This window comes from Suncus etruscus, chromosome 10 (genome assembly GCF_024139225.1).
Source record: "Suncus etruscus isolate mSunEtr1 chromosome 10, mSunEtr1.pri.cur, whole genome shotgun sequence".
NCBI classification, from domain to species: Eukaryota; Metazoa; Chordata; class Mammalia; order Eulipotyphla; family Soricidae; genus Suncus; species Suncus etruscus.
The window spans coordinates 68,481,045-68,508,285 of NC_064857.1; the positions used below are offsets into that span (position 1 = coordinate 68,481,045).

General features: G+C 41.0%; 1 protein-coding gene across 1 annotated transcript in view; it reads right to left on the bottom strand.

Moving 5' to 3' along the window:
- Positions 1–27,241, bottom strand: part of CDH20 (cadherin 20) — a 275,136-nt gene that overhangs the window by 53,660 nt on the left and 194,235 nt on the right. The window contains exons 2-4 of the mRNA XM_049782076.1: positions 12,053–12,457; positions 1,668–1,962; positions 672–791 (exon numbers count right to left, since the gene is read on the bottom strand). Of these exons, the coding sequence (XP_049638033.1) occupies positions 672–791; positions 1,668–1,962; positions 12,053–12,298 (661 nt within the window). The 5' untranslated portion in view covers positions 12,299–12,457. The remainder of the gene's footprint in view (positions 1–671; positions 792–1,667; positions 1,963–12,052; positions 12,458–27,241) is intronic.

Sequence of the window (27,241 nt, forward strand, 5' to 3'; positions counted from 1 at the left end):
CAGCTCTTTACCTATCCAAGCTCTCCAGGCATTCTTGATCAGAATTTCTTACTCAGTCTTTGACAAAGAGGGAAGGAAAGGGGTCCCCACATTGTTTCCCTCCAGCCTCTACTCCAAACCTGTCTGTCTCAGCATTGGTCATGCTGCTTAGATTGGGTGCACCAGTGAAAGAGCATCAGATCCAGTGGCAGGGCCATCATGACCCAACTATGTGCTCTGATCTGTTTCAGGTTCATTTCCTCATGTCCAGAGAGGAGGAGGCTAGGCTGGGCAATTCCCCAAGGTTTCATGTTTTTCAAAAATCAATGATTCGAGTTCGACCAGAAGCCCTGGTTCATGTGCCAATCTCCTATATGGTCTTTGAGGAGAGAGATAATCTAATTTAATTCTTAGGAGTAAGTCTGATCACAAGAATTTTGAACAGCGAGTATTTGTTGGAGACAAGGCTTCCTTTGGCCTCCCGTGGGGCCTTCTGCCCTGTCTAAACACAGCCGAAGTTCATAAACGGGACTTCGGTGCTGCTCTGCTCGCTTTATCCTAATATTTATGATCGTCTTCAATGGTCGATTGTCTCCCTGAAGTGCAAAGGGGAGAGAGGATCTATGTGAAGGAGCAACTCTTGTCAACAGGGAACCAAATAACATGGTTTACTTAACCATTGCACTGAATACCTGTTTTGGAATCCACAGAAAAATAAGGCTGGCCCTGAAGGATGCTGTATACCACACGGGCACTGTTGCCGTAGGTTGGGTCGTCAGCGTCGGTGGCCGTCACCTGGATGACAGATGTCCCTGAGGAAGAAAAAGAGAGAGATAGAGAGAGGGGGTGTGCTTTTGTGACGGGGCAGTCTGGAAGCAGGCTCTGATTTGAGGGTTGCTTCTTCAACAGTGCTCTTATTAAGGGGAAACTTTTATGACTTTTTCTTGTACCTCTTTTGTAGGGATACATATTTGAGCTTTAATTTCTTTTTGTTGTTGTTGTTTATTTTGGGAGCCACACCTGGCTCTGTGCTCATGGATAACTTTTTGGAGACCATAGGTGGTAATGGAGATTAAATTGAGGTTAGTTGTGGACAAAGTGCCTTACCTGCTGTACTATCACTGCATTTTAAATTCTTTTCTCTTTTCTTTTTATTTTTTTGGTTAGATTTTGGACCACTGCTGGCTGTGCACAGGGGTAATTCCTGACTCTGTGCTCAGAAATCACTCTTGTCAGGCTCAAGGGATCATATAGGATGCCAGGAATAGAATTGGGTTCAGCTGCATGCAAATCAAACACACTAAATCAAACACTATGCTATTACTTTGACTCTTATGTTTTAAATTCTCAATTACCAGTGAAGACAACACAGCCTTTGGGTTCTTTGCTCTTTTGATAATATCAAAATTCTTATCCTCATGAATGCAACATCTGCTCATATATTTTTTTTTTTTAGTTTTTAAGAAACAAACTGAATGACTCTAGTAGGTTTATGATCATTTAGATTATTTTTTGACTGCAGCTGGTTATGATGTCTAAGAAACTTCCTTTCTGTCCACCTGCCTCTGGACATTTTCAGTTAACTTTATCATTCATTTACCAGGCTGCGAGTTGTCTCTTCTGCTGAGAGATGGGCACTGGCTATGGTGGGATGAGTGCTGGAGGAGAAACGGTGACTCTCCACTTACCCACTGGTGACATTTCTGGTACGGTGGCCATATAGGGTCCATCCAGGAACTTGGGCTCATTGTCATTGATGTCCTGAATTTTGATGATGAACTCTGACTCCGGCTCCATAGGCCGGCCTGTCCTCCGGTCTAAGGCTTGAGCACGTAATGTGTATTGTGCCCGTTCCTCTCGGTCGAGTCTCTGAATTGCATGGATGTCTCCGGTGGTATCATCAATGGTAAATACGACACCTGCACCTTCTCCTGAGAGGATGTATTTGATGGACCCATCCCCTCTGTCCATGTCTGAATGGAGCTAGGACAGGGCAGGGGAGAAGAACAAGCCAAATGCATTATAGACATGAATACAGCCAAGATAATAAGTGGATGTCCAGTTTGGTTCAAACTTATAATCTCCTTTCAAACAGACATCAGTAGTTTTTCCCCCACTCACATGTTTAACATCTTTCCAAAAATATTAATAAGCATTGACCATGATTCTATTGAGGAACTCATCTAGGCTGATGAAGCAGAAAGTTTCTTCATAGCACATCAACCATCCTGAACTTTTTACTGTTGTCTGGAAGCAGGGTAAACAGAAGGCCTGGGAAGTTTCATTCTCTAATGTGAGAAAAAGGGCAAGTGAAATATAGAAGAACCCATTCAAAAGTTAAAAAGAGGAGTCTTTTTTAAATAGGGTTTGATATAAGTTAAGCTGTTGAGCATCATAAACTTTATGATGATAAATGATGATCATAAACTTTATGCCTGAAAACAGAGGTGTGAGAAAGTGGCACATCTACACAATAAAATACTATGCAGCTATTAGAAAAAATTAAGTCATGAAATTATACATGGATGAATATAGAGTATTATGCAGAGCAAAGTGAATCAGAGGGAGAAGGATAAACAGAATAATCATACAACATCAAGGTAGTAAGATATCCAGAGACAAGATAGATGAAGGCCAAGAAGATCAGCTCATGGTAGGAAGCTTGCCACAAAGAGTGGAGGAATGCAGTTAGGGTAGAGAAGAGACCACTATGACAATGATAGTTGGGAATGATCACTCTGGACAAGAACTGGGTATTGAAAGAGGTAAAGTGATATTTCTTTAGTAATATTGCAGATCATAATGTATAAAAGGAATGAATGAAGAGAGAGAGAGAGAGAGAGAGAGAGAGAGAGGAAGAGAAAGAGAAGAAAAATGTCTGCCATAGAGGCAGGCAGGGGAATGTGGATGGCAGGAGAGAATCAGGACAATGGTGGCAGGAAATGTGCACTAGTGACCAGAAGGGTGTTGGACATGGGAGATATTGTATGACTAAAAATCAACTTTGTAATTATCTCAGGGTAGTTTAATGAAAGAATTAGTCTTATTAAAATCTTTTGACAATTTAAATAGCATCAAAGCTGATAAAATGATAAGTAAGTGACAAATCAGTGACAAAGAAACAGTAGATAATAACATAAACCCAAAAGCCATAGAATCAAAGAACATGAGAGCTGGTCTTTAGTACGAACTATGCTATGGGGTTGGATTGGGGGTGGGATGGGAGAGAGAACACTACAAAAATGGTGGAGAAAAGTAGTTAAGTAGGAGGGAAAGTGGTGCAGAAAGGTGGTCAAATATTATGCATGGAACCCTGTCAGTAACAGGACTGTAAACCACAGTACCAAAAGTTATATATATATGTAAATATTAATGTTTTCATAGAGGTAGGCTGGTGGGTGGGAGGGATACAAGGACATTGGTGGAGTGATCAGTGGTGTGATATTGTGTGCTCAAATCCCCAACATGACTAACTTCATTATTTAGTAAATAAAATGGAATAAAAAAATGTCAAATAAAATGAGATGCCAGGCGTAGAACTAGAAACATGGAGCTTTGAGTGATCTCTAGGGTCTTTGGAGACATTCCAGTTCAATGTTCTCATTGGTAGGATGGTGCTTGTTTCTTCTCCGGGGGCCAAGTGCACTTTCAGTGCTGTAATTAACCTTTATGTTAGTGGAGCTTGCCTTTCAGTAGATCAACTCCTGGTTGATCTAGGTGAATTACTCAAATCTGTATGTGGATGGCTGAGCTTCAGGCGAGCTTTTATGTTCCAACCCACTATATCTGCTTCTGTCCGACCTGGCAATGGCTCTCAGAAGGAGTTCAGGGACTATTTTTATTTTTAGCCCTGGGATACATTTCTACATCTTTAATTATAGACGGTGTGTGTGGGAGGTGAGAGCCCTGGATTTGTGTGAACTTACATGGAGCAATATTTCTCCTTCAAAAGGAGAGCAGGAAGTGGACACACTTGATCATCTAGCAGTAACCCTAAGGTTTCCTTGCTGGCTCACTCTTTATCTAGTTCGGTAGTAAAATTAAAAAAAATTATTTATGAAGATGGAGACATAATACTGTGGGGAGGGCACTTGTCTTGTATACAGTAGACCCAAGTTTGATCTCTGAAATCTCATATGGTTTTCATATGGTTGCCAGGGAGTAATTCCTGAATGCAAAGCCAGAATTAAGCCCTTAGCATCACTGGATGTGGTCCCAAAAGAACAACAGCAACAACAACAAAAACTTTAGTCTATGAGGCAATCAGTGTTAGAATTTTGTTAGGAAGGTCAGTATATTTGTCCTAGTCAACACTTCATACTCTAAATAAGGAAAACAATAAGAAGACATATTTTGAAGGCTTGCCAGGATCATTAGAAATTAATGTATGGAAAGCACCTAGCACTGGCTTTCCCATAATAGGAATGCTATAAATGGGGCCTATTATGAGGATGATAAACATGCATAGAGAAAAGGAGATTAGCATGTCCGGATCTTTGCTCCTCTCAAGTCCCAGGAGAGCAGCAGAGAAAGCCAAAATTTCCTATTGGTCTATTTGCTCTGTACTGGCCAGAGGTGAAAACTGCCTGCAACTTTGCTGGGACAGTGTAATTTGGAGGATTCAAAGACCCTGGCAGGAAGAAAACAATCGAAAAATATATTCACAACATTTTCAGCTCAAGGTGGGCTTGGAGGTTTTGGTCCTCATTAATCAGGTGTCAACTGAAGTTCAAATCCAACCACTAGCCAGTGACTTGCTAGAGGAATTTGGCTATGTCTTATCTAGAGAAGGGAATTAAAAGAATAAAATTGACTGAAAAAAGCTGCAGTTTTTTTAACTTAAAGAATTCTATTTAGAATATGAAGATCTCATATTTCTTCATTCTGTACACAGCGTTATTCCCCTCTGCCGAATTTCAATCTTCTATTTGTGCTATTAAAAAGCACCGGTTCTTTCTGTGTGGAATAGAACGTTATTTTATTCAGACCTGGTCACAAAGGAATGAAAATTATTTCCACTGGGAAATGGCTTTTCAGGCAAAGTAATGGAATTGGGAAAAAAAAGGACAGGGATCTCAGGATTCTTTAAAAATAAAATGTATATAGCTCATATACAAGGAACATATACAAAATATGCCTATATTTGTGTGCTTATTTATATTTTATGGGATATAAAATTTGAAGGCATGTCACATGCGACTTTTATTTGGGATGAAATAGATTAATTTAGGACATGGTAGATAAGAAGAAATGGAAAACCTAGAAGCTAATATAAGAAAGTACCCAGTATGGCTTTGAGATATTCTATTTATCATCTATAAGGTGTCATTTAATAAACCTCCAAAAAAGCCAAATGTACCTGTGCTCACTATAGGCCAAGCTTAAGTAACCAACTCATTTAGGCCAAATAATCTACCCACCACAGGCCAAGGTTAAGCGATCTACCACAGACAAGGCTAGAATGTAGCAAAAGGCTAAACTAAAAATCCTTCTGCAAAGATTATTCCAGGTTATTGGGTTCCACCTGACTGGGGAAAGGTCAAACAGAATGTGGCTGAACCTCAGAGCTCCTCCTGTCTTCATCTGTTGGTACTGGAAGATGACTTTGGGGTCTTCCCTTGACTGGGTTCTTGGAGTCAGGAAACCATGTGACTTTCATTTTCCTGTGGGTGGTTCTTCAAGTGGAGTAAATATTCAAGCACATTTGGATAAAAGTGTGGTTTAAGGGGTCTCATCAAGGCTCACAGTTCTTGTGAAATCAGGCTGCCTTTGCTTGAGAAGAATCGGCATCGTGTGTGTGTGTGTGTGTGTGTGTGTGTGTGTGTGCATGCGTGCACTTTTCTGTGTGTGTGCAAAAGACTGGATGGGAAGGGAATGGGAAAGAGAAGAGTGAGAGGTTCTTAGCAGACAAACAGGAGATGCCTCTAAGGAACAGGAAGCATTTCAGCTCCGAGGAGGCCAGGCTCTGCTCATATAGAAGTGTTTTTTGAAGACTAACTTGCTATCAGTTCAGCATCTAGTCAGGGAACCAAATCTGAAGCAGTTATTTTCACAGAGTGGAGTGAATATGGAGACTTCAAAAGGCAACCAAGGGAACCGAGGAGTAGCTGAGATATTAATTAACTATAGGAGGCTGCAGGCAGTTCTCTGGCTGGCTTTATAGAAGACAGACTTTGGGGCTGCTGGAATCAGAATAGCAAGAGGAGTCTGGGCTGGAATCCTCTGAGGGACTGGGAGGAAATCATGAACTCAGAAGAGGGCTCCTTGACGCTCACTTTCTGCAGAGCAAGACTCAGACCCCAAGAAGGCAATGCCGCCTCCAGGGTGCTGGTGAGTCCCAGGGACTCTTTGAAGGCAGCTGCTGGGACTGCAAAAAGAACCCAGAGTGAGGTCTTATCAGCTAGGGTAAGGAAGCAAAGCCTCTTCTTCCTTCTCTGGCATCTGGTTCTACCTCTAGAACATTCCTTTCTTGTTGTAAAGAGGCTTACAGGGTCACTGTGCCGATGTCACCAAATGGAGTGGATATAGAGAAAGGCGATACCAAACCATGAGTCACCAGCTTAATAACCACACTGGGACACATGTTTAGGGCTAAGGAGCCCAAGAAAACACATTTGGTTATGAAAATTGCAGAGGAGACATGAACAACTTTCCTGTATGTCACTCAACACGTTGGCAGTTTGTTAAAAAATGTGAATTCAACCCATATTGAATTCTGCTAACAAGGACTGAATCCCAGCTACTGGGAGGAAAGTGAGGAACTTCTGCAGTGGAGCTGGCAGCACATGTTTCTGTCTAGAGCGGGAAGAATTTTCCCCCAAATATATTCTCAATAAACTGAAACAAGTGGAGATTCTGTCTCACCTCGTTATTTTTTCATTTAGAAGATTTCCACCTAAGGAGTTATCAAAAGTGTGTGCAGATGAAGAGAAATTTCAGGTGAGGGGGGAATTTCCAGACCAGGGTGATTTCTTGAACTCCTTTGCTTATCTTTCTTCATGCCTTGTGCAGTTCAGGGGATGCAGGAAGCATTTACAATTTGCTGTTAGACAGCATCTGTGTAGTTTGTGTAACTGTTAACCTGAGCGGGACTTGGAACTGGGAACCACTGCATGAATATCAGCTAACTCTCCATATCCCCCTCTCTGCATATGTCAATAGAATCTAGCTCCAACCACAATGCCCTGTCCCTGGAAAGCCCTGTGCGGATTGTTCCGGGCCATACCAATTATAGCGGATCATTGTTGTCATATTCTGCAAGGAGAAAAGTAAATACTTCAGTAGCTCTCTAAACAGATATTGTTCAGAGCTCAAGGTCACAAGCTGGGTGCCCCAAGGGGAGAGGAATAAAAGGCAGATGGATTCTCTTTCAAAAGAAAATAAAGGGCGGAAAGTGTCTGGGTCCCTTAGCAGGTGAAATCTCTCTGCTGAGCTAACACACCCAATCACCTAATATGTGTCTCAAACATTCCCTGGATGCTGGGGTGTAAGTTGGCAAAAGGGCTGTGAGAGGACTGGTTTGTGGGTGATGGGCTGAAGAATAAGAAAGGGGTGACTGTTCATTGTGAGTTGCAGAAGGCTTGGCACAGTTAAGTATGTTCAGGTCAGGAAGCAGCAGACCTGGATTAGAACCCTGGTTTGACCTGGCTACCAGTTACTTTTTTTATACTTCTCAGAGCTCAATTAGGAGTCATGGTCATATTCTGGGCAGTGAAAGGGAAAGCCCCAGGCTCACTTGCCAGACCTTAGCGTGCATATCCATCTGGACTGTTTCTGTAACACACAGAACCTGCATGGCCATGAGAGCCGAGCATCACTCTCAACCATGCCACGGCACTGTTAGCCCTGCCCATGCTTCCTTCTCTCTGGGTATAGATCAGTGCCAGGGATTCAGCACCAGGGAGCTGGGTCGAAGGTGAAAGTCAAAGAAAGGGCTGTAAATTGAAGAGCCACAGAAAGCAATTGCTGAATACAAACACTTCTTTTCCCTTATATTTATTGTAGCAGTTTAACCATTTTAACAACTTAATGACTTCCTCCCTCCCTCCCTTCTTCCCTCCATCCCTCCTTCCTTCCCTCCCTCCTTTCCTGCCTTCCTTCTCTTTCTTTCTCTCTTCCTTCCTTCCTTCCTTCCTTCCTTCCTTCCTTCCTTCCTTCCTTCCTTCCTTCCTTCCTTCCTTCCTTCCTTCCTTCCTTCCTTCCTCCTTCCTTCCTTCCTTCCTTCCTTCCTTCCTTCCTTCCTTCCTTCCTTCCTTCCTTCCTTCCTTCCTTCCTTCCTTCCTTCCTTCCTTCCTTCCTTCCTTCCTTCCTTCCTTCCTTCCTTCCTTCCTTCCTTCCTTTCTTTCTTTCTTTCTCGTTTCCTTTTTACAAGACTGTGCTGAGAGTTTCATATGAGCACTATGCTGAAGGATATCTTCTGGAAGGATTGAGTGATTCAACAGGGATTGAATCCAGGTCTGCTGCAGGCAAATCAAGTGCCCTACCTACACTAATGTCTCTCCGATCTCATTAACCAAAATATTTATACTGTTTCTAGTTGGAAGAAATAGAGCTTGAGTGATAGTACAGTGGGTAGAATGCTTGCCTTGCACATGACCAATCTGGATTCTAACCCAGGCATTTCATATAGTTCCCTGAGGACCACCAGAAACAATTTCTGACCCGGAGTGGCCCCCAAACCAAGATAAATATTTTACAGATATTGAGTTCCTAGAAGTCTTTGGAGTTCTGACTAGAGGGAAAAGTGTTCATCTAGGAAATGCCTTTTGTGTGAAGGCCCTGGGGGGAATTGAATGGGGATTCACAAAGAGGAGGTACCAGCATGTCCTGGGCAGAGCAGGCATTCTTCTGGGGTAGGAACAAAAGTGCTGGATGTGTCAGGATCAGTAAGGAGACCCAGCTTGGGTGGAATCAGGATTAGCTTTGAAAAAACATAGGAATGGGCTGATAAGGAGGAGAATCAGCTTTGGGAAGTTCTTGAGCTATAGGCCAATGACCTCGACAAGCACTGGAGCTTGGCACTGTCTTTATCAGAGGAGTGACGGAATGGAAAGGGCACTGTGATGAGGTGAATATCCTAAACCCGAGGGAGGGATGGAAAGTGACAATCCAAGGAGACAAGTCGATCCTACTTAGCTCATCTAATCATGAAGAACGAAGATACAGCAGAATGACAGATTCTAGACAGGAAGCAGCAAAGCTCAGAGAGACTGGCAAAGAGACAGTGACAGGTTGTGATGCCTGGTGTTGCCTGAAGGGAGGGTAAAGGGGAAGGGAAAAGACAAAGGCACATTAGAGGGTAACTTGAAGGTAAAAGAGGTGCAGCTGCGTTATTTTGGAAGAAGGGTGCACAGATAGTGTGCCCCTGGCTTACTCCTGGATCTGTCTGTGCCCAGGGATTACTCTTGGATCTATGTTCTCAGATAACCCCTAGGGCTCAGGGGGACCAGGTGGGATGCCAGAGATCAAACCTGGGTCAATCATATGCAAAGTAAGTTGTCTACCTTCTGTACTATTTCTCTAGCCCCACATGCATTAAGTGTGTTTGTAGTACTGAATTGTGGAACCCCCATAATGAACTCCCTACAGGGCTACTGCAGGTATTGAGACTATAGAACTGCTGTTACTGCTATTAGTATTGCTGCTACTATTACTACTATTACTTCTACTACTATTGACTATAGACTAATAAGAACTTAAGATCTTATTCTAGACAAGGTGTTTAAGTCCTTGACATATGTTGTTTTTTACAATCCTAATTATATCATAATATACTCATTTATTAAGCATCTTTCTGACCACATTGCATGTGACATTTGCAGAGTAAGGCCTGGAAGATAAAGTGGAAGCATTGTCCTTGTTTTGAGCACACTTGAAGAATAGTCTAGGTCAGACTTTAAATAGGGTTTATATAAATAAGTATATAGGTTCTATCTTGAACTGAGGAAAAAATAATGGGGCTGATAATGAACCTGAGAGAATGAATGGTCTGAGAGGTGTAGAGTGGAGGTATGAGCCAGAGAAGCCAGAGACAGAACACTTTGTTCTGGAGCAACACTAAGGCAGAGCTTCGCAAGTGTAAAGTGAAAGCAGGCCATGACTCTGGAATAGGGTAAAGGAGATGGCATGTGGTGCGAGAGTCTGGAAGGTGGGAAGGGGCTGAATGGACCACCTTTTAGCTATGCAGAAGGGCAGGGATAATTCATAGCACAAGGAAAACATTGAGGGACATTCACAGAGGAACAATGAGACAGTAGACTGGGAGGAAGGCTTGTGGAAACAAGGAGACCAGCTTAGAGTTTGGTATCTGTCAGCCTGAGAAACAGTGGTAGGAATGGAGAGGAGAGAAGAGAGAGATGGGGGATTGATTTGGGTATTGAACTCACAGAAGTTGAAGGAGGGAGAATACCAGGGGGAAAGCAGCAAGAGAGTGGGAAGGAGGGTTGATCCCAGCATTAGGACTGGTGTGATAAAATGCTAACTCAGGCAGGAAGGAAGCTGGCTAAGAATTGGAGGAGGAACCATCTCAATGGATTCTCTATAGTTAAGAGAGGCAGCAGGCTGAAGTGTGGAGTCTTACCAAAAGAATGCTGAAGGCTCTCTGAGCCCCAAATTCACATGCATGGTGTGAGCCAGAGAGGGAGTTGGTGACCAATCAGTTTAGAGGTAATGGATGATTCAAACCGTAGGGGTGGCAGGTCCACTTGGAGAGTGAACTTGAAGAGACAAGCTTATGAGATCACCTACAATTAGGGTGTCATGGGGGAGAGGACCAGAAAAGAAGCTGAGCAAGAAAAAGCAAGCATGTGAGTGGGAAGCTCTGGAAGCTAAGGGGGGGAAACTGAGTCAGGGGCAAAGTAGCAGTCAGCACTGGCTAATGTGGGAGCCACAAAAGGAACCTTGTACTTAGTAGTCAGTTGGTCCCAAAAGCCCTGAAACCGGCTGAGAACAGTGGCCAGGAACCACATTCGATGCTGGGCTAAGAAGATGAAGCGAGGTTGGAGCTTTTTAGCCTTAGTGAACCACTCTTGGGAAGGTATCATGGATGCCAGGCCCCACTCTGTTCTGAGAACATTGGGGTTCATGGGGTCCAGTAACTTTTCCAGAGCCTCGAGAAAGCCATCTGAAGAGTTGGGTCTCATTCTGAGACTCTGTGCTTAGCAAGTGTGACGTTCTCATCGGGATGAATTATTTATTTTCTTTCTTCTTTTTTTTTTTTTTCTTTTGGGCCACACCCGTTTGATGCTCAGGGGTTACTCCTGGCTAAGCGCTCAGAAATAGCCCCTGGCTTGGGGGGACCATATGGGACGCTGGGGGAGGCTAGCACTTGCAAGGCAGACACCTTACCTGTAGCGCCACCTCGCCGGCCCCGAATTATTTATTTTCTAATTAGCTCTTGGCTTCCACTTTTGCTCACTTGGTTACTTCCACAAAAGGTTCCCTGATTAACAGCCAGCTAAAGTAAACATGGGGGTAGAGCCATAATGGTGAAAAAAAAAAAAAAACGATGATAGATAAATTAGGGGGATTCTAGTAGAAAGTTTGTAAATAAATTCATTGATTGTCTCCAATAGTCCTTAAGAACAGGCTATCCTCTTCTGCAGTGAAGATTGTTATATTCTCCACACATACTTCTTTTTCTCACCCTCCTTACTAGATTTAGGTTTTAGAGTATACCTGGAGAGAGATTTTGGGGGTGGGTGGGGTGATCCAACAAACAATAGTCAACCTCCTGAGCTACTCTTTTGCATTTCCACATTTCTTTCTCCTCACTCTGGCACCCCAGTAGGTGTTGCTACCACTGAGGCCAATCAGAGACTCTGGCAGGATTTCTTTAAAATCCAATTCCTCCACAGCCCTCCTCAGAACAGAGGCCAAAAGAGGAGGAGAATGCCTTGCAACTGGTATCCCACAAAGTCAAAATGAGATTTCAACTAACTGGGAAGTAAGGTATTACCAGCTACAATTGTGTTCAGGCCTCAGGGATCCAGTGAGGTTCAAGCCCTCATAGAATCTAATTCTATTTTCATATTTCAGACTCTGATACCTTCTCTCCCTCTGTGGCAGTACTTACCTTGCCAACATACAAAGGGTCAGTTCCTGTGTACTCTTCCAGAACAAAAAACTGATTCCAAACCCAGCTCCTCTTCGTTCTTGAGTGTGCCTGTGGCTTGTCTGACAGGGTCACGTTGAAGCTGCCTTGAGGTGTGGGTGTGCCGGAGAGAACTGTGGTGGTAAAATCCATTAATCCCCAGAAACACAAGGACATGCCAAGTCCAAGCCAGCTCTTTGCATTGCTCATTCTACCAGAAATCCACATGGGATGCCAGGTTTTCAGAAAGGAAAGGACAGGAGACAGTGGCAACTTGGCGTCTTTTCCAAATGAAGACCAAATCCAAGCAAAAACAGCTCCACGTATCAGGTACTTAGATTTCTCAGTGAGCTCCGGATTCAAGTTGATCTGCTTGAAGTTCACTTCCTATCAAGGAAAACACAGTATGTGCTGTCAGATGCTTTGCTATGGGCTTGTAGCTAGTGCTCAAGAAATGCTAGTAAATAAAACCACTTGATGAGTTCAAGAGTCATAACATGCTATTGCTTTAGAAATGTTGGGGTAATAAAAACATGTTTGATGAAACAGAAGACAACTGCTATTTGCTTTAATCAATTCCAAAACTTTGGGTATGGATTTCAGTGGAAGTGAAACGAGTGAATAAATTTCTTCTCCACTGGCAATGTAGCTGGAGGGTTATGTTATATTATCGATCAGCTCAAATTAATGGTATGCTGTTGGAGATATTTATGATGAGACAGCCTCCTAAACTCTTAAAAATAGCATTCATTTCCAAAAGTTACAGCTAATAACTAATATTTTTATTAGCTCCACTGCTTTTCTTGCTTTGCTTAATAAAACAAAGGTACACGTATTGGATTTTTTTTAACCACCCACTCTGATCTTCTGCCTTTTCCCACATTATTGATAATATTAGGAATCTTGGACTTCATTTCTAAGCAGCCATGAATCACTCCCAGACTTTCATCATTCTCTGAGCTCATGGCAGATTTCGAGTTACACACTCTACTGCTTCAGCTCTGCAGCACTGATGGAGGCTGTTAATGTGACCTTTTTAGGATTCAAATCATCAGTTACTCATTATATCATTCACAGTGGACTTTGAAAAGCTATTTGTCACATACTAGTGGGGGCAAGCTAAAAAGTCCAGTCAACATTCTCCCCGCCCTTTCCCCTTCTAAGAGACTCAGGCAAAGAAATTTTAAATTCATTTCTGGGGACACTTTCTCAACAACCAGTTCAACCTCTCAGGCTCCTCTGAAGTCAAATTAGCAAGTGACCTCACTCCTGGACAATGACCTCATCAACCTTTTCTTCTTTTACTTTGGCTGAGTTTAATGACATGCCATAGTACTTAGACCCCTGTCCAAACAACCAAAATGTCTTTTGTGAAGTTAATATTTTCATGGTTAATGTGGAGAACCTCTGACATTCTCACAGAAAAAAATGTGTCTATTTGGGGATTTCACATTCATGCAGCTAAAAAAATGCTTTTTATCTACGAGTGGCTTACAACCAGATGGAATGATACTTGTCTGTAGGCATGGAAAGGACTGATCTAAAACAAATGCAAGAATGCTAAGTAAGTTGTAATTTCAACTCCCCCAATCCTACTCAATTGAACAAAAGAATGGGCGAGCTATCTTGTAATAATTGGTTGTCATTACTAGAATAATAGAATAGTTTCTGTATCAGAAATCACTTCAATGGGAGCTGATGAGGATGACAATACTGGGGAATATTTATAAAATGTAAACTATTAAATGTATATACTATTTATGAAATGTATATACTATGATATATAATGTGGAGCTTAGAGTAGAAAGGGCCTTTGTTTTCCCTAAAAGGACCTTAAGGAAGGTCAAAGATTTGATCAGGGCTAAAAGAAGAGGAGGGAATGTGAAGCCTAGAGCAGAAGGAACTCCATTTTGTCACCCACTATTAAGGGCTTCATTTTGTGCTTCTAGGCTGTTCCCATTTGAAAACTCTCACAGATTTCTCTCAGCTCTCTCTCAGCTCTCAAGGGCATTAGAAACCATAAACACTGCCCCAGGACATTTGCCATAGCAGACATCTTATTAGGGCTAAGATAGCAGGAACTGTGGAAAGTCCCCTAGACATTAGCCAATAAGTTTCAATGATAACAGAATGAAGTAGTCGTTTGTACAAAACCTATATAAACTTGCTTGTAGCCCACAGTGGGGTTGTCTTCTATAGGAGGTGACCCTGGCTGATCTGCTTGCGGCATGTTGGTAGATGGAAATAAAGCTTTGCTTTGCTTTGTTTCAATTACATGGTCTCATTCTTTAACTCTGGACACAAACAATACTATGAAATATAAAATGTATATACTCTGAATTGTATATACAATGGTTTGTACAACAAAATATAAATGTATATACTATGAGATGTATATAACAGAATGAGAAACTGTTTCTTCTTGGTTCTAGTTCTACAGGCAGATTTTTAAGTAAAATTCAGTCAGGTATACTTGACTTAGAATGATGTTTGTTCATTTGTTCAGCAAAGAATTGTTCAGCAAAGAATAGTGGTATGCTCGAAATTGGGGTGCAAAGTCACTGCAGTTTCTTTGAACTAATAGAAACCAGTTCATGTGCTCATACCCTTTAATTTCAGGAAAAGCACCATGGAGGAAGGGACTCAGGAGATAAATTGATGAAAAATATTGATGAGAAACAACTCTTCTGTTTTAGCAACCTCAAAAATAAAGGACCTTTTTTAAAACAAAATGTTGGGGGGTTGTGGAGGAATTATCAGGATTCTGTGATCAGTGGTATCAAAGGAAACATTCAATATGTTGTATATCAGAAAATTATTTATAGTTTTCCCAACAGACACTAGACAAAGTCAGACAGTTCGGCTCCTGCCTCTATCAATATCGTTTCTGACTTCTTCAGGTTCTATGTACTATCATTCTTTATTTGTTTGTTTGTTGGCCACACCCAGCCACACTCAGGAGTTACTCCTGGCTCTGTGTTCAGAAATTAATCCTGGTAGTTTTGGGGGACCATACTGTATTCCAGGGATCAAACCTGGGCCAGCTGCATGCAAGGCAAATGCCCTACCTTCTGTGTTATCACTCGGGCTCGTGCAGGTTCATTCTTGGCTGTTAAATGGGAATGATACTTCCTCTCCTTCCAGCCACCACCATGAGAGTTTGTGGGCCTAATGGAAGGTGAAGGAGTCTTTCAAGTGACAATAGAAAAGCCACATAATGAGAAGCTACCTGAGCCTTGTGTAAAAATGGAGAAAAGGAGCCTAAAGATATCTGTGGTTGCAACTGCAAGTCTATAATGAATATACATATTGTTTTACTCTCTCTCTCTCTTTCTGTGTGTGTGTGTGTGTGTGTGTGTGTGTGTGTGTGTGTGTGTGTATTGCTGGGAATAAAACTCAGGGGCTCACATATACAAGGCAAGTCCTTTACTGCTGAGCTACTTCCTCCCAGTCACCATTATTTCATGGATCTCTAAATCTATGCTAAGTACTTTTAAGTCATATATCAGTCTGATTCTATAACCAACCATTTTTTCCCCCTGTGATGTAGCTATTGAAGGGCTATTAGAAGAACAGGATGGAGAGAAAGTTCTTTTTTGAATTATATTTATCAAAGATAAAAGTATGTTCTGTGCTTCATATGCCTCCATTTGCCTAAGAATTATTAGGCAGTTATTGCTGTGTTTAGACTCAGATTCATGTACAGTGTCCTCATGTGTCATGTTACCCGATTTGAATCCAGAGCCTCACACATGCAAAGCACATTCTCTACCACTAAATCACATCCTTACCTCAGCATTCTGTTTATTATTTGGTCTTTTTGTTTGTTTCTTTTGGGGGGATCATACCCATTGATGCTCAGGGGTTACTTCTGGTGGTGTGTAATACTATATGGGATGCCAAGAATCAATCCTGGATTGATCACATGCAAGGTATATGCCTTCCTTACCTTCTATCCTATTTCTACAGCCTCTATTTTGTTTATTAGTTGTATGCTTTTTCTGAGGGGCTAATTTTAGTTTTTTTGCTTTTGAATTTTAAGCGTGCAGGGATTACAATTGTGTTATGGGGGCTGTCAGTGTCATCTGCTTCTACTGATTATAATTTCCAAACTGAACAAGATTTAAGAAAACTTGAGGAAGTCTTAAGAGCCTTCTTTTATTCCATTCCCTCTCTAGGTAGATGTGCTTTCTTGTTAGAAAAAAGCAAAGACCCTGCTTTTCAGATTAATGTGATATGAAGGGAAGGCTCAAGAGAAAAAAAAAATAAGAGGCTCAAAGAGAAACTGCCCTTCCCCAACAACAAAAATAACAGGCCTTTTTATTTTCAGGAGCCATTATGATGAATATTTCGTAGGTGTTTCAGTCAGTCTGTCTCATTTGCTTTGGCTTCTACAGACTCCTGTAAAACCCTCACAGCTTTGCCTTTCCTTGAACACTTAGAGTCCTTGACCATCTGGAAGAGCTTGATGGTCTGTGCCTTCCTCTGGGACTCCCTAGGTACCTCAGATACCCAAACCAGCACTGCTGTGATCTCTTTCCTCTGAGACAGCTCTGGTAGGCAGTGCTTGATGGTAATTCTTCAGGCCAGTTGTACAAGAATACACTTAATTTCCCTCTTCAGGTTTTAAAACCCAGTTAGGTACCATAGGCTCATGAATCTTTTTACAGTTCAAATTGTTTTTGTTTGTGATTGTTGTTAACAAGTGAAGGAAAATCAGTTCTCTCAGAAATACTAGTGAGTTTGCTCTTGTTTTTCTCCCAGTTGGCTTGGCCTAGTGATGACGTGTGTGAAGATGGTATAAGGCTGTTCTTATGAAGAGAAGGACTAACACATCTGTGTCTGCTGTCTGTAGACAGGCTTTGAAGGGCCACATATGCCACAGGAAAGCCACATTAGTGCAAATTGACTTCTGTGGTAAATGAGTCGTTTTAGAGTCCCCTCTCCCCACTTCTCTTCCTGAAGGAAGCCAACAGCTTAGTAATGAACAGTAGGAAGAAATTAAATTGTACATAGTGTGTTGCCAGTGAAATGTTGATTTTGTGACTTAAATACCTTGTGATATTGAAAATGAAAGGGCAAAGGATGGATACTTCTTTCTCCTTGAAACAAACTGGGCTTTTATGGTCTCTCTCTCTGATTCAATAATTTTTGATTATTCCCATTTTCCTGAGCTTCTCATGGAGAATGAAAGTGTTATTCAGGGAAGCTCAAATGGCATCTATAGAGATGTCCCTTGATGCTGACTCGATTTTTTTTCATGAAGGAGAATGGGATGCTTTTATTTCCTGATATGACTACATGTTATGACAATGATAAATATAGAAAGTGGTGCTGTTGTTTTAGACAACTAAGCTTCCTGAGCTATCATTTTTACTGAGAGAAAGAGCCTCTAACTGCACTTAAAAGAACACTTGTGACAATTCTCACCATTACAATGAAGTATTATTGCCGTGTGCCACAAGGAACATCAACATTCCCTCAAAACACACCTTGGGATCATAACATTATCCTGCCTTCCAATTTACGGTGTGTCTCTTGGGAAATACAAACACATGCATTTTAGCTAGGAGTTATTATACTTAAGATATAGAAGTAACAGAGAACAATGTCAGAAGTTGCTGGTAATAAATAGAGTGAGAAATTCATTTAATAATATCATTGCGTATGTACCACACACAATGATTCTTTTTTGTCTAATTCTATAATGAAAACACTTTTAGTGATTTTTAAAACAAACACTCACCATTACTGGTTCTGGATGTGTATAACTGTACTACTGACCAGTACAGCAAGCACTGAGATCTGTTTGAGAAAGGGTAAGGAGGCAAAGTGTAGAATGGGGTAGCTAGAGAGTGTGACCTTGTAGGCTAAAACTGAAATCTATTTTTCATTTCTTATATTAGAGCCATTTCCATTTTCTAGAAGTTGTGAGTATCCCTCAAGCCTCTTTTTGTGGCCATCAACTCATTGACCAACACAAAGCTAGAAAATCTGTAGAGGCAACTTCCTCAGCAGAGCTGGGAGAGGTTGTCCAGGTACCAGAGCTCTTGAATTTGGGTTCCTCCTATTTATTAGCCCAATTAGATTGTTGTTTTCTCCTTTATTCCTCTAACTCTAAGTCTTACCCCTTATCTGATACTGTGTCCTTCTCCTCAAATTTAATAATTCTGAAATGGAATATAACTTAAAAACCCACCCTTCAAAGGAGCTGGTAATCATGTGTGTCAAGAATTCAGGAAATAGGGCCGGAGAGATAACATGGAGGTAAGGCATTTGCCTTGCATGCAGATGGATGCCAGTTTGAATCCCAGCATCCCATATGGTCCCCTGAGTCTGCCAGGAGCAATTTCTGAGTATAGAGCCAGGTGTAACCCCTGAGCACTGCTGGGTATGACCCAAAATACAAATAAACAAAACAAAAGAGAATTGAGGAAATAAAGTATTAAAAATACTGAAAAGGAAAAGAAAAAAAAAGAGTGCTGCATTTCTATAGAATTGCATTAGAAAAACTGTTCATCACTTTTGATAATTCCAATTTTGAACTCCTTTTCTGTGAATGAATTTTCTCTCCACGTTCCTCTTAAAATCTGTGTAAAAGGTTCTGCTCTTAGGTTCTCTTGAGCCATTATCATTCTCTAAGATCTCTCTTTTCTCATATTTGCTTTTTTTCTGCTCTCTCTTCCCTCTGCAGACAGGCTATTTTTCTGAGGAAATGCTGTTATCAGAGGTCATAAATGGGATTGAGGGGTTGATGTGATCAAGGAAAGAGAACTGAGGGATTTTGAGGAAGAGTTCAGGAACACTATGTTTTTTTTGGTAAGGTATAGCTCTGTGTGTGTGTGTGAGATAGATAGATAGATAGATAGATAGATAGAGAGAGAGAGAGAGAGAGAGAGAGAGAGAGAGAGAGAGAGAGAGAGAGCAGGTGCATGGCAGAGTGCTCACCTGTGCTTAGGTGAGAGTTCAGCAAAGATGAAGGCAGAATGCTTGAATCAGGTATTTAAAAGCTTATTTTGATGATCAATCCCACAATAAAATATCTATCAATCCAATATTTTCTATAGCCTTTTAACAGGTTGATACTCTCCCTATGAAAGTAATTGTGGGGGGAAATAAGCCCAACAGTATTATGAATAATCTCATAACCAAATTGTTTACATAAAATAATTAATTTTTTAAAAGCCCTCGTTTGGACCACAAAGATATTTCCACTTGAAAAACTAGACCTTGGGGCTGGGGCAACAGCACAGTGGGAGGGCATTAGCCTTGCATACAGCTTACCCGGGTTCAATCCCTATCCCTGTCATTTCATATGGTCCCTCCGTCCTGCCAGGAGCAATTTCTGGGTGCAGAGCCAGGAGTAACTCTTGAGCATCACTGGGTGTGGACAAAATTACGTCCCCCCCAATAAAACTAGACCTCATTCCCAGTCTTTTAGCTTTTCATTTTCATTATAATCTATTTCTCCAGTTGAGGGTGCCCTGTCTTTTTTTCTCATTTTTCAAGAATAGCAAATATTCTTACTGATCCTTTTCCCATACGATCAGTAAATGTTTTAATCCTAAAGCCGTCAGAAAGTTTTTGACCTACTTTGCTCTTCTAGTTTTCAGTTTTAATCAAGCTATTGAAACTACAGTCCTGTCTATGGGGAATATTTTTGACTACAGTTAAACAAGAATGATCAATTCTGATTTTTCAGAGTTGTCTTGCATGCTCACTAATTTCTAGTCTTTGCCTAGCCTCATAATTGTGTTAACTTTGACCTTGTTCATTAAAATCCTTTAAGAAATATAATTCTTTGCTTAAAGCTCTTCATTGATAGGAAGTTGCAAATAAGGAACTAGAGAGGTAGCTTAATGGGCTGAGCACATACTTTGCATCAGAAAGCCCAGTGTCTATCCAAGGCATTACATGGTCCCTTGAGCTTTGAGCCTTTGAGGATCACCAGATGTGATTCAAAATATAAAAAGGAATAGAATAATTTCAAACCATAACTAACTCTTTTTTTATGTTGTTGTTTTTGGAGTAAACCAGTCAACACTTAGGAGTAACTCTCATCACTGCATTCAGGGGTCACTCTGTGGCAGTGCACATGGCATGATATGGGATGCCTAGGTTTGATCTTTGGTTAGCCCTTTGCAAAGCAAATGCCCGACTTGTTATACTATGAATCCAGTAAGCTACTCATTTTTATTTTAATAGAAAATTTGCCTCTTTACTTTCAACATTCTTGGATTCTAGGTCAATTTTGTAGTCTTCCCTCGATCATAAGGTTTATCCACTGAAAGCAGAATTTCTAGAAACAAGTTTTCTATACCAAATTAAGATCCACTCGGTTAATTTGATAAATACTCAAGTATTCATTATATTTAACTGAAGAATGTGTTTCCATTTCAGACGTTCCTTCTTATCTGAACAATCCTGAGAAGTTACTTCAACTCTTCCCCACTCTGATTGTCATCACCAAACTGGAGATAATTATAGACTCTCACCGGGTAACTGCCAGAATTAAGTGAGAAAATATGTACAAAGCACTGAGCATAGTGTTTGGCAGATGGTGAAAGCCTCACGTTTGAAAAGTAGTAGGTGCTTCATGAATGTTAGTTTCCTTGCTCCCCTTGGTGGGGGAGATTTTTCCATTAATACTAATAGTATAAACAGGAGTAGGTGTAGGCATAATCCCATTAATTGCCCTTATGTAGTAACAGCAGGACTAACAGAAGTAATAACAAGATAAGTAATGTAGCAGAGAGTATTGATGCCAGACTGCTTTGACTAATTCACATTGTCACTGAATCTGTTTGTTTTGAAGTCACATCCTGCGGTGCTGAGTGAGGAAGGGTCTACTTCTAGTTTGAGTATTGGAGGTTGCTTCTGGCAGTGTCTTCTGGAAGGCCATGTAATCTTTGAAGAATTCTTTGAAAAAGGCTGCTTTTCTGGGCCAGAAAATAGTGCAGTGGTTAGAACTAATGATGGGTACTGACCAGGTTTGATCTCTGGTACCACATGGTGTCTTAAGCATCAACTAGATGTCTGACCCTGGATCACGTTGGGAGGCCCTCCCCCACTTCCTCAAAGGTTTTCATATTATAACTGAATGGCTGTGTGCTGGGATTGGCTCCTCCCAGCTTTTCCAGGAGCTCTTAAGCCTATAAGCTTCACAGATCTTTGATGTGAATGATAAAAGACTGAAGGTCACTTTTATTGGCAAATGTCCCTAGAGTGGTTTTGCGGAACTGGTGTCTTCCTCAGGTGGGGCCACAGCATTTGCACAGAGATCACAGAGATTTCTTTGTGGGAAAGGCCACAACATTCCTAAGAACCAGATGAAAAATGGGACATGAGATTTTTCTTGAGAGGCAAAGGTTTTCAGTCTCAGATAGATAGACCTGGTTGGGCGGGAGATTGGGGGGGTCAGATGCCCTGGCAGATGCTTATTTGGGACAAGAATGAAACCAGGTGCTTGGAGAATCTGCCCTTTCCAGAAGAGCCATGGAAGAGGTGGCAGCAAATAAGGAGAGTCCCTGGAAGCTTTGAGTACTGGGCTGAGAGGCATCAGAGTGCTGATGTTCACAATCAGCAATGAGAGGTGTGGGATCTTGCAAATGGTGCCCAACTAATCTACAAAAGGTGTTGCCAGAGAAGTGTGCATATGAATAGGAGAATGAAAGGAAAGACTGGGAGAAAAGGTAAGAAGTTTAACCGGGGATCTGGGAACAGATTGGTAAATGGTCTCAATTCTGCAGTACTGCAGACTACCCAACATCTAATAGACTGAGGCACAAAGCAGGTGGCAGTCAGGACAGATGAAGTAACTACACTAGGAAACTTGAGTGCTTGGCTTGTAGCAGAGGGGGGGGCGGTGAGGAACATTTTGTTGGAGGCCAGGTAATAGTGTGGACTTGGGCTGAGGGATCAAAAATTTATCCTTGCTGCCTGATTATTTAAAGAGGCAAGGACTCTCTCTGCCTTTTTAGTCTAAAACTTCAAAGCAGCTTTGAGCATAAAATATGTGAATTCCTTCCTTTGCTTAGAGCCATTTTACTACACCAGCTCATGCATACACACCTGAATGAGGCTCCAAAACTTGCTCCCTAATATGGGAGACACTGCAGAGACACTGCAGTCGGTGCATTTGGATTGTGTTTTTCTGGGGTGGGGGGCACAATCATTGATGCTCAGAGGTTACTTCTGGCTATGCCCTCAGAAATTGCTCCTGACTCAGGGGACCATATCTGACTCTGGGAATCAAACCCAGGTCCATCCTTGGTCAACTGCATGCAAGGCAAATGCCCTACCATTGTGCTATCACTCTGGCCCCTCGGATTGTCTTTTTTTTATAGGTCCCATCACACAGTCCTCACTCTCCCACTTGACTCATGGCTCTTGAGCATTCCCGGTGACTAGTAGGCATGCAGACAAAAATGAATGGGGGTGTGGTATGGATCCTAATCAAACAAACCAAACCATATTTTTTGTTTTTTTGTTCTGTAACAAGCCAAGAACCATGTGTCTTCTTCTACATGCGATCAAACCAAAAAATCTCCCTTTTGGAGAATGGTGGCCTCAAGGCGTCTGGATCTCACACTATTTCCAACTCTACTCTTTGATGACTGACTTTGGGCAATTGCTTAACCTTTAGGAGCCACAGTATGAGGATAATAAAGTTTCAAGATTCACTTCCTGTAGCTTTCCCTTTTCTTCTGTCTTCTTACAATGCTACCTGCATGTCCTGGGGCTTCCATATTTAGTAGTGTAATTGCTCATTTCATCTCCCCATACTGTAAACTTCTTGAAGACACACAGATGGACCTGCACCTTTTATCCTTCCTTCCTCTTTATGCTTCTTGCAGCATTTGTCATTTTCTACGTGCTTAGAAAATATTAACTGGATGCCTATGTACGTCTAAAAAAGCAGTATCTAACAATCTGATATTATAATTTTTAGCCTTCAGGATTACAGTTTTATTAAATTAATATTTTTATATTGACTTTAATATCTGCTTGTACTAGCAATATATGATTGAACATAGTAAGATATATGAGAAACCAGATAGTATAAAGCCAACACAAGTTTAACAGTGAACTTATACAAGTGCTATTTTTGTTACTGGACAACACATATAATTAACACTCACATGTTGGAAGTGAGAAGTATTTGTGACCTTCCCATTACTTGTGAATATATAGACTCTTTAGTAGCTACTCAAAATTCTTATACAGGGAATTGGGATTTGAGAAATTATAGTGGTCTAAAATTAGATGATATTTTAAAGTTGCTTAGTTAAAAGGATATAGCCATTAAGGAACTATAGTAGTTTTTCTTATTTTTAATTCTGGGAATGGGAGCTGCTAGGAGAACTCATTTCTCTAATGCTTTGTAAGAAAAACTGCCACCTGTTTAAGTCCTCTACTTGCTGTAATCCAACTCTGGGAGAATGGGCCTGAAGCAGGGTTACCACAAAAAATAATAAACCAAGAAAGTCATATGGTATAAAATAAAAATCCACTAGTGATGGTAACACCCCAGGCACTGTATTTCTAACCCCGTAGGCAGACTGGTCTAATAAACTAGTGTAGCAGTGGAGAAATAATTCCAAGCCAATCAGAAAAGATATCATTGGAGTCAGCCTGCTTTTTGCCTCATGGCCTCTCTGTCATTTGCTCTCTCTGTTACCCCCAAAGCCAGAACTGCTCTCTCTTTATTATCCAGAAATAAATCCACCAGAGTGGGGAAAGTCTTGTAATCCAAGTGGGCCTTTACATATTAAAAAAAAGTTTAGGGCTGTTTGTCTCATCTCACAAAATGGAAGAGGGAGGACAAGGGGCTTCCAGTCTCATGGACCAAGAGCATACCAAACTGACCTTTCTCTGCAATCTTTATTGAACAGGTTCAATCTATTTGGTGGGGAAGGGCAGACATAACAGACCAAAGTATGTATTTCATGCTAATAAAGCCTATGTGGGTCATTTACATCTCAAAAGAGGTGGGGGGAGAGAAGAGTTGAGTGAAGGGAAAGAGAAAGCTAGGGCAGAACCTTTGTTTTGAGTAAAGCAGGGTGTGATATCTGTGTGTATAGCAACAACTGTGTATAGCAGCACTCCTGTCTCCTCCCTGAATTGTCTTTCTTGTGACCTAGATTCTATATTTTAGTTCCCTAATCACCATGTTTTAACAATCATTTGACCATGCATAGAGGTTCATGATTGAAATTGGTCTACTCTCTTCTAGAATCTGGTATTTCTATTAAGAAGTTGACCCCATTTTAGCAAAATGATAGAACAAATAAGAAAAAGATATGGGATAAAAAAAAAAGCCCTGGAGACTGGCAAGGGGCAGCTGTACATCACACCAGGATTGCAGAAGCCAATCTTGGATAGGAAGTCTTAGAAAAATGGAACAATAAAACATACTGCTCAGAAAGTTCTGCAGCATTTGAAAAAAATATTAAAAAAATACAAGGCAGCTCTTTAAAACATTTGAATCAAATTTGTAACACACACAAAGATAAAGACATCAGAAAACTAAAGTGTACAGAAAGAAAAGAACTTAAATCTTAATGTACTACCCTGCTAATGGATTGGTAGGATTAACATCAGTAAAATGGCAATGCTCCCCAAAGCATTGTACAGATTTAATGCAATCCCTCTAAAGACAGCCATGAAATTCTTCAAAGAAGTGGATCAAACACTCCTGAAATTCATTTGGAACAATAAACACTGTGAATAGCTAGCGCAACCCTTGGGAAAGGAATAAGGGAGGCATCACTTTCCCCAACTTTAAATTGTATTACAAAGCTATAGCATTAAAATAGCATGGTACTGGAATAAAGGCAGGCCCTCAACTCAGGGAAATAAAATTGAATGTGTTCCATATATACAATCAATTGATTTTTGATAAAGAGCAAAAATGCAAAATGAATCAAGGAAAGCCTCTTCAACAAGTGCTGTTGACAGAGCTGGTCAGCCACTTGCAAAAAAGCAAACTCAAACCTCCATCTAACACCCTGCACAAAAGTCAAATTCAAATGGATTAAAGACCTTGATATCAGACCTGAAACCATAAGGTATATAGAACAACACATAGGTAAAACACACTCTCCATGACATTGAGACTAAAGGCATCTTCAAAGAAGAAACAGCACTCTCCAAACAAGTGGAAGTAGAGATAAACTGATGGGACTATATTAAGCTGAAAAACTTCTGCACCTCAAAGGAAATAGTGCTTAGGATACAAAAGTCACCCACAGTATGGGAGAAACTATTCACCTAAAACTCATCAGATACGGGGCTAATCTCCAAAATATACAAGGTACTGACAGAATTTAACAAGAAAAATACATGTAAACGCGTCAAAAAATGGGGAAAAGAAATGAACACTTTCTCAAAGAAGAAATACAAATGGCCAAAAGGCACATGAAAAAATACTCCACATCACTAATCATCAGGAGATGCAAATCAAAACAACAATGTGGTACCATCTCACACCACAGAGACTGACACACATCACAAAGAACAAGAACAATAAATGCTGGTGGGGATGTGGAGAGAAAGAAACTCTTATTTCACTGTTGGTGGGAATGCCTTCTAGTTCAGCCTTATGAAAACAATATAGTGGGGAGTAGCCTTCTAGTTCAGCCTTTATGAAAAACAATATAGAGATTCCTCAAAAAACTGGAAATTGAGCTCCCATGTGATCTAGCTATACCATTCTTAGGAATATACACTAGAGACACAAAAACACAACACAAAAATGCCTTCCTCACACTTATATTCATTGCATCACTATTTACAATAGTCAGACTCTGGAAACAACCAAAATGCCCTTCAACAGATGAATGGCTAAAGAAACTGTGGTACATAAACACAATGGAATATTATGCTGCTGTCAGGAGAGATGAAATCATGAAATTTTCCTATACATGGATGTACTTGGAATCTATTATGCTGAGTGAAATAAGTCAGAGGGAGAGAGATACAGAATAATTTCACTCATTGATGGGTTTTAAGAAAAACAAAGACATTATTGTAGTAATGCCCAGAGACAACAGAAATGAGGGCTGGAAGGACTGGCTCTCTATGTAAAGCTCACTATAAAGAGTGGCGAGTTTAGTTAGAGAGATGACTACACTATCATGACAATATTAATTAATGAGAGAGTATAATGCCTGTCTCAGGCAGGGGGTGGGGAAGGAGGGAGATGGGAAGAAACTGTTGGTGGGACTGTTGCATTGGTGAAGGAGGGGTGTTCTTTTTATGACTGAAACCCAACTACAATCATGTATGTAATCATGGGGCTTAAATAAAGAAAAAAAAAAGAGACAAAGCAGAACAAGTTTAGACCTGAAAAAAACCTTAATGTACAAGTTTGTTTGATAATAAGCAACATTAATACACAATATGGTAAATATAATCTAATCTTTTGTTGTTTTGTTTTTGGTCATACCCAGCAGTGCTGAGGGGTTACTTACTCCTGCCATGCACTCAGAAATTACTTCTGGCAAGTTTGGGGGACCATATGGGATGTTGAGGATCAAACCTGGGTTGACTGTGTGCAAGGCAAATCCCTACCCACCATACTATCACTCTGTTCCCTCCATCTAATCTTTTTTTTTTTTTTTTTTGTTTTTGGGCCACACCCTGTGACGCTCAGGGGTTACTCCTGGCTATGCGCTCAGAAGTTGCTCCTGGCTTCTTGGGGGACCATATGGGACGCCGGGGGATCGAACCGCGGTCCGTCCTAGGCTAGCGCAGGCAAGGCAGGCACCTTACCTCCAGCGCCACCGCCCGGCCCCCATCTAATCTTTTTTTTTTTTTTTTTTGGTTTTTTTTTTTTGGGCCACACCTGGTAATGCTCAGGGGTTACTCCTGGCTATGTGCTCAGAAGTTGCTCCTGGCTTGGGGGACCATATGGGACACCGGGGGATCGAACCACGGTCCGTCCAAGGCTAGCGCAGGCAAGGCAGGCACCTTACCTTTAGCGCCACCGCCCGGCCCCCCCCATCTAATCTTTTAATAAAGATAAAATGTGACTATGATAAGAGAGTGAGAGAGGGGAGAGTGCATAAAAATATGTTTAAAGTAAAAGAAATCTTCAACCATATATTATATATTCTATTATATTCTAAATATTAGTTAACAGTGACTAATACTTAGAATGGATATTTT